This window comes from Cupressus sempervirens, chromosome 10 (genome assembly GCF_028749045.1).
Source record: "Cupressus sempervirens isolate cs-2001-9-10 chromosome 10, ASM2874904v1, whole genome shotgun sequence".
NCBI lineage: Eukaryota > Viridiplantae > Streptophyta > Pinopsida > Cupressales > Cupressaceae > Cupressus > Cupressus sempervirens.
In genome coordinates, this window is record NC_143127.1 from 94,575,758 (window position 1) to 94,586,416 (window position 10,659).

The 10,659-nt window shown below is 37.5% G+C and overlaps 1 protein-coding gene and 1 pseudogene across 1 annotated transcript; both read right to left on the reverse strand.

The window, feature by feature from the left end:
- Window positions 1-1,295: 1,295 nt before the first annotated feature.
- LOC149532738 (secreted RxLR effector protein 161 pseudogene) lies at window positions 1,296-1,992 on the reverse strand (annotated as a pseudogene).
- A 7,016-nt stretch (window positions 1,993-9,008) lies between these two features.
- On the reverse strand, window positions 9,009-10,207 carry LOC149532739 (F-box/kelch-repeat protein SKIP30-like). Its single transcript, XM_089804369.1, has one exon. The coding sequence runs from the start codon at window positions 10,181-10,183 to the stop codon at window positions 9,140-9,142; it is 1,044 nt and encodes a 347-aa protein (XP_089660495.1). The 5' UTR covers window positions 10,184-10,207; the 3' UTR covers window positions 9,009-9,139.
- Between the last annotated feature and the right edge of the window lie 452 nt (window positions 10,208-10,659).

Below are 10,659 nucleotides of genomic sequence, written 5' to 3' on the forward strand. Positions count from 1 at the left end.
ATGTTGCTTTAAGAATCTGCTATACCTCTTCATAGGTTGTTCATGCAGTCTTTAATAGTATCTTCTCTAGTATTGTAATCTTTTGTTGATATTTCAAATTAGGACCCCATAATAGTACCTTAACAATACAATACTTCCAAACAGAGTAACACTTCATTCTCTATAGAGAGCAAAGCCACCCCTTCATAAATTTAAATATCAACCCACTAACCATTTACTGGGAAAGGAAATGTATGAGCTAGCAAGAACATACTCTCAGTTCAATTGAATGCACAATTTTTTTGCCTTTTCTTTATCAGGCTCTAAATAAAAATACTAATTAAGAATGTCACAAAATTTCCCACAAAACCGACTTTTGATAGACTGCTTGTCTTCCAAATCCCTTGTAGGGGTATACAAACTAATTGTTACTGCCGGTAATACCTTTCTGTTCGCAACTAGTTTTTGTCATCAGACTTTTCAGTGTGAAAGCATACGTACCATATATCCAATACTTAATTATCCTTATTGATCTGCAATTAGAAGTATCCCCATGCCAGAGACAAAATGTATAAAGCATAGTAGCAATATATGTAAGGAAAAATAAATAAAAGGTTCAAATACATTATTATGTCCAACAGAAAACAAGAAGGAAAAACTACATATACAATTTTTTGCTTCTTTTGTTTGTTGTTCAAGTGAAAACCTAAAAGGGCTATGTGCTCTGTGAATACAGGTATTTATCAGGTGCTGCACACCAGGGAAGCCATTTAAATGGGGATGATGCTTACTGTAAATTAACTAAGAATGCGAAAGAAAATACAGAACAACAAAAATGCATCAACACAGAGTTTATCGTGGTTCACCACAAATCGTGGCTACGTCCACACTGAGAGCAGAGGAATTATATTAATGAGAAAACAAATTTTGTTTACAATACATGTCATCAACATATATAGATCACTAATGATCAGCTGAAGAGACAAAATAATATGGAGGGAAAAAACATGTGTCTGTTGGCCTTCACAATTCAACAATCTCCCACCTGAAGACAACAGATACACTAGCTGATCATCCATTCCCTTGCTCTACATGCGGACTTACTTCTTTTTAACAAGGCCAAGAGAAGTCCTGGCACATTCGAACTTCTCCTTGGCAACAACCTTCGTCAACATGTCCGCCGGATTGATCTTGGTATCAATTTTGGCAACCTTTAGTTTTCCTTCTGCCACCACATAGCGAACATAGTGAGCATGCTTGTCAATATGTTTGAAGCGTCGCTGAGAGGAATGATTGTGAACCATAAAAATTGCACTCTAACTATCTGAAAATAAGACATAATCATCTTGTTGCCAATGTAAATCACTGAATAAGCGTTGCAACCAAATCATCTCTCTAGCCCCTTTGGAAAGAGCCAAGTATTCGGCTTCAGCAGAAGAAAGTGCAACACAATGTTGCAGTCTTGAGACCCAACTAATGGCAGCCCCAACAAATGTGAAAGCATAACCAGTAGTAGACCTACACTTTTCTTGATCTCCGGCAAGATCTGAGTCACTGAATCCTTGCAGCTGAGAATGATTTCTACCAAAACACAATGCATAATTAGAAGTACCCTTGAGATACCGCAATATCCATTTCACTGCTTCCCAATGAGGTTTCTCGGGATTGCTCATGTATCTACTAACTACTCCCACCACATGAGCAATGTCGGGACATGTAGAAACCATAGCATACATTAAGCTACCAACCGCTGATTTATAAGGAACATTATTCATAAAATCCTTCTCATCTTGTGTTTTGGGACAAAATTCAGAACTTAGGCGAAAATCCATACAAACTCTGCTTTAGCCGACAATAGAGATGTTCTTTCCCCTTTTGAACAAAGCCTTCAGGCTGTTCCATGAACAATTCTTCATTGATGTCAGCATGTAGAAAAGTCGTCTTGACATCAAGCTGTTCGAGCTCAAGATCCCAAATGGCTACCAATCCAAAAACTGCCCGGATTGTAGTCATTCGTACAACAAGTGAGAAAATCTCTTCAAAATCTAAGCCCTTTTTTTGAGCATATCCTTTGATGAGTTGAGCACGGTACCTCTTTCTTCCGCCATCTTCCTCTTTCACTTTGTATACCCAACGGTTTTTCAAAGCTTTCCGATTGGGTGGAAGCGGAACTAAGTCCCATGTTTTATTGGTTTTAAGGGAATTCATCTCTTCTTCCATCGCAATCATCCACTGATTTTTATCAGTACTTCTACAAGCATCTTGAAAATTAGCCGGCTCTACTTGATCAGAGATTAATATCTCAAGGTCTGCCTCCTCGGAATAAAGGAGCTCATAATCTGATTATTTTGTAGGCATCCTCCTCTGCCTTGTAGATCACCTTAAGTCTAGATTTTGTTGGGCATTCTGAGAATTATTTCTTATTAATTCATATTCACTGCCCTGTGAAGATGTGCGAATGGGCTGAGGAACATCAAAGTCTCGTTCCCTATAACCATGATGTGTTTGATCATTCGACAAATTATGCATATAAATTCTTAAAGTTTCTGGTGACTGCTGTATAACAAGGTGGACTATTGTAGGAGTACCCAAATCTACGCAATCTGATGCAACTTTTGGCATTCTTTCAATAGAAGACCAAGGCAAGGAAGGAGTGGAATTACTTTGAGCAGTGAGATCGCCAAAGTGACTAGAGTGAAGTGTCTCCTGTCTACCACTTGGGCCAAAGGAAGTACCAGCTGTGTTATGCTCACAAGACGTGTTCTGTCTTTTCGTGGTAGCCAAATCTAATCCAAGTTGCCGTAATTGGCCACCATGAGAAGAGATTCCCCTTCCCTCATGCTCTGTGGTTGTTTGGTGCCCTGTCACAAATTGGTGAAGAGTATTATATGAACCGGAACCTGAAATATATGGAGGAGCCCGTGTGTTATGTTGACCATTGAAGCCCCCAAACCCGCAGACAATCTGCTCAAAGCCACGAGACTCATCAATTCCGTGAGACTCAGTGATGCCCCTTTCATCGTTGATAGGAGTGTTGTTAAGACTGTTCTCCAACAACTTGTGTGAATTATTAATAGAATTCTGCATCCCGTGTCCCTCGACCTCTTCTAGTCTAACGTGAGAGTTAGAATTCCCAATATGGTGGGATTCATTGAGCTTGTATGAGGGGGGCCGGCTAGAAGAAACCAGACGTTGATGGCCTCCATATTCAAAAGGCTCTACTGCCCGAGTGGAGGCACTAGGGGTAAAAATGGCTCCATGTATGTGATAAAACGACTCTGTATCACCGTGAGCAAAAGCATCATCCCTGTGAGCGTGATTTTCCCTGTATATGCCATCACTGATCTCTTCCTGTCTTCTTACAGAAGCAACTTCACTAGAAAACCGTCCCAACTGCCCAACATGGTCAGAGGTTCCCCTTCTTTCATGCTCTGTCTATTGTGATGATGGAAAAGTATGAGAAGAAGATTGTGAATCACTGCTAACACCAGGAAATGGAGCCAAAACAAAGGTAGGAGTGGAAGTTATAGGCTGAGACTAAGATTGAGAGTTTAATGAAGAATTATTCACATTAAATAAAGGCATAGAAATAAAATCTTCAACTACTCTTTCTTGTGGTGCTGATTGAAGAGCCAGAAACTTTGTCTCATTAAATACCACATCTCGACTCCGTACAATCTTCTTTGCAACAAGATCCCATAATCAAAAACCATACTGATCTTCACCATAGCCCAAGATGATACATTCCTGTGATTTTGAATCCAGCTTGCTCCTTTTTTCTTTAGGAACATGAACAAATGCTTGACACCCATACACTCGAAGATGTGAGTAGGAAATCCTTCTACCCAGGCATTCCTCCTCCGGAATTCCAAAGTCCAAACGAGATGAAGGACTCCAATTAATCAAGTATATTGCTGTATTGCAGGCCTCTGCCCAAAATTCTTTGCCTAAACCGGCATTAGATTGCATACATCGAACTTTCTCAAGTATAGTTCGATTTAGTCTTTCCACTACCCCGTTTTCTTGAGGGGTGAATGGCACAACTTTCACCCATCGAATACCATGATCTGCACAAAAGTTATCAAATTCCAAGGAACAGAATTCACCTCCATTATCTGATTTTAAACATTTAATTTTGTGTCCACTCTGATTTTCAACAAGAGCTTTAAAAATTTTTAATTTGGAGAAAACTTTAGACTTTCTAGACATCATATAAACCCAAACCTTTCTAGTACAATCATCAAGAAAGGAAACAAAGAAATTTACGCCTCCATGAGAGGTTACCTCTGTTGGACCGAAGACATCCAAGTGCACCAACTCCAATGGTGTTGTCTTCTTGTCATGACCATGCTTCAAAAAATTGACACGTTTTTTTTTCCCATGAAGACAATGTTCACAGAATTCTAAATCTGCTGATTGAAGACCCAGAAGTTGCTCTCTATTAAGCATAACCTCTAACCCCTTCTTGCTCATGTGGCCTAATCTTTGATGCCAAAGTGCAGCATCGCTGTCCACAACAGTCATCGCAGATCCCACCTCATCATTAGTTTCTACAACATATAGATTGCCAACTTTATCCCCTTTGGCAATAACCATGGAACCCTTGGTAATTTTCCATGTGTCCGTGAGGAGTGTAAGAAAACCTTAAGCATATAACTGACTGACGGAAATCAATTTTTTTAAAAATTTGGGAACATACATAACATCTTGAAGCAATAATTGAGCACCTCCTTTAATTGATAACAAAATATCCCCCTTTCCTACAATTTCACAGGCCTTGTTATCACCCAAATAAACATTCCCAAATTTACCTTCCTTGTAGTTTGTGAAGGCTTCGCTGCAAGAAGATGCATGAAATGAAGCCTCAGAGTCAATTACCCATGAATTCGAAGTTGTGTCACTTGTTGTAAGAACCAAAACACCATCACCGGGATCATTACTGATGTTTGCTCCGCTGTCCAAAACTTTTTCTTGAGTTCTTTTATATTTTCTGCAGTCCTTTTTAACATGACCAACCTTTCCACAAAATCAACAACCGTTTTGTCTACCTCGGGACTGCGATCTTCTAGCTGATTGTGACCTTTGGTTGTTGTTATTATTTCTGCCTCTATGTTGAGTTCTTCCTCTATTTTCTGTACTAACCATCGTTAGCGCATCGCCGGATGAAGACTCTTTATTAGTTCTCCTCATGTCTTCACTAAGCAATGTAGAGGCTACCTCATCGTAAACCAGCTTGTTTTTGCCGGTTACGGAAGTGCTAATTGCTGTGACCACACCATCCTAGCTATCCGGTAAAGAACATAATAAGATGACCGCCTTATTTTCGTCATCTTGAGGCATACCAATGGATCGTGCTTGACATAAAAGAGTATTCAACTCATTTATGTGATTTGACATCGCTGTACCGTCCTTCATCTTTAACTTGTAAAGCTTCTTCATGATAAAAAATTTATTTGCAGCAGATGCCATCTGATACATACTATGAAGTTTGTCCCATATGTCTTTTGTTGACATTTCATTGTTCACATTGAACAACAGATTCACAGATAGCAAAAGAAAAATCTCTGCCATTGCCTTCTCATCAGTTTTAGTCCAGTCTTTATCTAACATAGTGGTAGGATTCTTTGCTTTGCCTTCAATTGCTATTGCAAGATCATGCTTGATCAAAAGTGATTGCATCTGTACCTTCCACAAACTGAAATTCTTCCCCAAGAATTTCTGCACTCTTGTTTCCTCCATGGCTTTGGAATTTGGTCACCAAAATTGATTACGGCTCTGATACCAATTGTAAATTAACTAAGAATGCAAAAGAAAATACAGAACAGCAAAAACACATAAACACAGAGTTTATCGTGGTTCACCACAAATCATGGCTACGTCCAGACTGAGAGCAGAGGAATTATATTAATGAGAAAACAAATTTCGTTTACAATACATGCCATCAGCATATATAGATCACTAATGATCAGCTGAAGAGAAAAAATAATATGGAGGGAAAAAACATGTGTCTATTGGCCTTCACAATTCAACACTTACTTCGGGTACTGGTTTTGAAGGCAATGTGCTTAATATAACACTAAGTTCTAATTAAAATCAGACGAGACAAAATAATATGGAGGGAAAAAACATGTCTATTGGCCTTCACAATTCAACACTTACTTCGGGTACTGGTTTTGAAGGCAATGTGCTTAATATAACACTAAGTTCTAATTAAAATCAGAATACCGCTAAGATGCTTTTTGTTGTATGAATTTGAACTTTCTTTAGGGTACCGTAGATAAATTGGTTCACTCAATAAAATTGTGGGTTGTCTCTGAAAATACATAACTTCTCTTCAGCTTTGCTCTAGCACAGATGATAATCTTGCAATCGTTTTTGGTTGTTTGTATTGCATGACTGCAGTATGAGAATTTTCTCATGCTTGTGTTTTGGGCATTTGCTTCATTTTCTAAGCATTCATTAGGTGGATACAGCCCTTCAAAGGCACTCAATGGAAAAATGGTGGATCCCATTGGAATGGTGAGCCACGTCAATCAGTCCACCTGCATGTCAAATTACCGTTACAGTTTGCTCACGGAAACTCCAGTTTTGTTGTAATAGGTTCCTCCAGCATGGGGTTGCTGGTGTTGGCTCTATCTTGTCACCCTCTAAGCATGTTATGGTGTCTCTAGATATAATGGTCATAGATCAATATTGTGCAACCAGTTGCATAGAAAAGGTTTATTTTAGTACCAAAGGGTGTGTGACTACTCCAACAAACTTCCAAGCTTCTGCTGAGACCTCAGAAACTAAATTGGATGATGAGGTGGTTCATCATGAAGTACACCTGATGCATTACACAGAACGTCTATCAAGAACAATGTGATTTTCAAAGTTTCAAAATTATGGCAAAACATTGTGCAACTCACATACATGGACCTTTCAGTTTTGAAAAAGGAACATGTAAGATGAAATGGCAAGAAATTCTCCAACTTAATGTATGCGCCTTTCAGTTTTGCAAAAGAACATGTAAGATGAAATTTGCATTTATCCATGTGCCTGGTGTTTATTTATGCTTGAGTTTGCCTAACCAATGAAGAGTTTTTTCCATAAGCTGGTCTATTATATTTCAAGGATAATATTCTCCGTATTAGGCCCTGATTCTAAGTTTACAAGCTGGTCTTTGGTACGGTCAGGGGATTTTCTTGCATTGAGCATTGTTTTCATACTTTTCATCTCTCATAGTATTTCTTGACCTTTTTGTAGATAAATTGTTTTTCCTGCCATTAGAATTCATGGAAACTAAGAGCCTTAATGCTATTATTAGCAAGGGTTTGCTTGTAAAATATTATTTGCTGGTCAGTGAACTAAGATAGGGCAATCTGTAGACTGAGAAAATGGTGCCATTTTCTTCGCCTTTGAGAACGCAGCCTTTCGATGCTCCAAAGGTAGCCAAGTTTTAGCTTATGTTGTGAAAAACACTCAGTGAGTGCTAAATACTCAGTGTGTGCTAAATATCATCACAATTGATTGTTCTAGATGTTTCACTTAAGGTTATTGTCCAAACTATACGGTCTACCATTGAGGCAAAGATTATTAAAGCCTCTGGCTTGTAATTAGTGCTCTTGGCTTCTGTATTTTAAGGGAAATAATTGAAACATTTCAGGGTTTAGATACTTAAAGAAAAAATTATCTAAAAGATTATACACTCAAGTTTTCTGCCTTTTTAAACTGTTGGAAACAAAAAAATTACAATTTCTACAAACATTAACTACTGAAAGGGAAAGTGAAAATAATAGCTATAATAGTACTTAAAAGTAAATACGAAAGACAACAGGACATAGTATTGATAGGAATGCGTAGTAGAGCAAGAAAACTTTCTTAGATAGTACAAGTCACAATTTAGGGTAATGAATTTTAAAGTGCATTTTGGGCATTGCTCTGCACTTAAAGATTCCCCTCTTGAAACTGCAAAATTAAAAAGACTTGCATTGCTTTGCACTTAAAGATTCCCCTCTTGAAACTGCAAAATTAAAAAGACTTACTCATTCAGTTTCAAGTGATCTCAATAGTACAGTGTTATTTGTGCATCCACACCGTTCATAATGACATAATTCAACACCAAAAACTTTACCTCAAATGTTATATTTTGATAGCTAAAAATAAAGATTGGTTCAAAGGATTAATTGTTAAACCTTCATTTACCACTCAAAAACATTGTTAAACCCTCATTTTGAATTGCAGATCATCCAACATCTCCTAAATAAATCATGAGAAACCACCTAGAATTATAATCCTTTGTTTTGCAATTGTTTAAGAATAATTTCATCTGTTTTTGCCATATGAATTATACACAAGTTCTGTTGGGATTTATTCAACCATTCTTTTTTCTTCAGTCATTCCTCGAATTCTAAGGCAAAGAGCAAAGAGTGTGGCAGAACTGAAATCCATAGAAATTCCAAAATTTATTAGGGAACGCGGTCTAGCACTTCCACAATCAATGACAAATAATTAGGAAAAGCTACCTAACATTTCCAAGACAAATGACGAGAACATTATGTATTCAGACTTATTTTAATACTAATTAGACAGACTCATTTTTAAACTAATTAAGCACAGGTTAAAATTAAGCAAGCCTCTCTCAATTTTGCAATTACAGTTTCAACTTCACTCTTCATTCTTAGAGATGCAGTTTAAAAAAAAATAACAATACTTCTAACAGTCTTGGTACAGAATCTAAGACTTCACCAATGCTAATACTATAATATTATGAGAAATGACAGGACTCCTAATGCATAATTTCCATTCTGGCATTCTCTCATCTTGATGATGGATCATGGAGTATGATCCGCAACGTTGATGCTCAAAAAAAAAAACACACAATCTAATCCAGAAACATTACTCTCGTACTAAATAGATTGTGGAAATCTGATTATGTTAAGCTCTTGTTTTGTTAACTGTAAACAGCATCTAATATAAAAATCAATTATGAAAGTCTCAACTTCAAACGTAAAAAAAAAGTTCTACTGGCGTCAAAAATATGCAACCCATACACCAATAAATTCGCAGCATACATTATTTTTCGAATACTTGACAGTTTCTGTAGCTTATAATTGTCTAGGAGGCATCTAGGAATGATTGGTCATATATTTCCCCGCCTCAGCATTTGGCTCAAAAAGAGTCAAAGATCCAGAGTAGCAGCACCATGTGTACTTAAACGCTCGGAGGCCGGCGGATTCTGAATGTCTATCCACTTGAATGCCCTTCCTGTCTCACTTGGAAGTGTGAGCATACAATAACCTAATGTATTGCCAGATTTCCTCACAAAGATTTTATTGCCAGCCGTTATAGCAAACACAACAAATCGGTCAGAATCCATTCCTGGAAGAGACCCTAAAACCTGCACCTTATTTTGGCAACAGTCATATTCAGTCAATCTCCCATCAGCTGAAAAATAATAAATGTTTCCAAATGCACTTACATAACGCCCTACGATGGATGTTTTTTCCATGTTGAAATTATTCTCCATGCTCTTCCAGCTTCTCGTGTAGGAATCAAAAACCTCAAAGCATTCAAAAGATTGAATTACATAAAACTTGCCGTCACTAAAAACACCTGTAGGGAAGAACCCCATATAGGAGTTCATGTCGGGGAGATCTTCCCACTTGTCCTCCTCCACATTGTAAACTGAAGCACTAGATATCGGATCACCAACCATGCCAGACCCTCTATCATAATAATACCTGCCAAACCCTCCAGCAACATAAATCAGTCCCCCATGCTCATCCGTTGCAGAGGCAAATCTATTCATCCATCTCGTCATTTTGGCACCCTGTTTCCATTTCAAACCAACAAAATCGTACGACCACATATGATTTCCAGTAGGGTCGAGAAGATGATCTGGGATCAAAACTAGCTTTTGTTTCACGAAATGGCAGCGAAAATCACCGTGGAATTCTATAGGAAGGGGCGGTAGGCTTTTGCATGAGTTCATCTCTGGGTCATATACAGCTACTCCTTTGAATTCGTCAAATAATTCCTTGATGAAACAAATCCGTTGCTCGGATATTTTCAATACTTTTCTTCTTTCATAGAAACTGGGGCTTTTCAAAGCCGCATTCCAGCTTTTGCAGACAGACCTGAGGTTGTGATGAGAATTCAACTCCACCCTCACCAAGCATTCGCGCCCAATTTCATCTGGAAGACGAGGAAACAAAAGCCCCATTGCAGAGAATGGTTTGAACCTGACACGGGATCTTTTCTATTTATAAGCATGGAGTTCAAATTATTATATTTTTTTCTGTCTACACAGTTTTTTCTTACATTATTAATAATTCATTAAAATCGGAAAGAAGGAAGAGGTTCTTTTTTCATTAGTTAGAGAGTTTTAAATTTAATATTGAAGCTATTGTAAAACCATTTTTAAATCAGCATTCTAAAAAAAATTGATACAGATTTTTTTCCATTTATTCAGACAGTTTTTTATTAATTTAATATTGTAAGTATTGTTATACCGTTTTTAAATCAGCCTTGATTTTTTTAATATAGATTGTATAAAAAATGTAAATAAGTTTTAATGATTTCAAATAGTATTTAAACTAGTACTTGCATCTTTCGAAGGATGTAGGAGTTCCTTCGATAGTTTTATACATGTTCACTTGGAAAGTTTTCTCATTCCTTGGTACCCATGGAATACGCCTT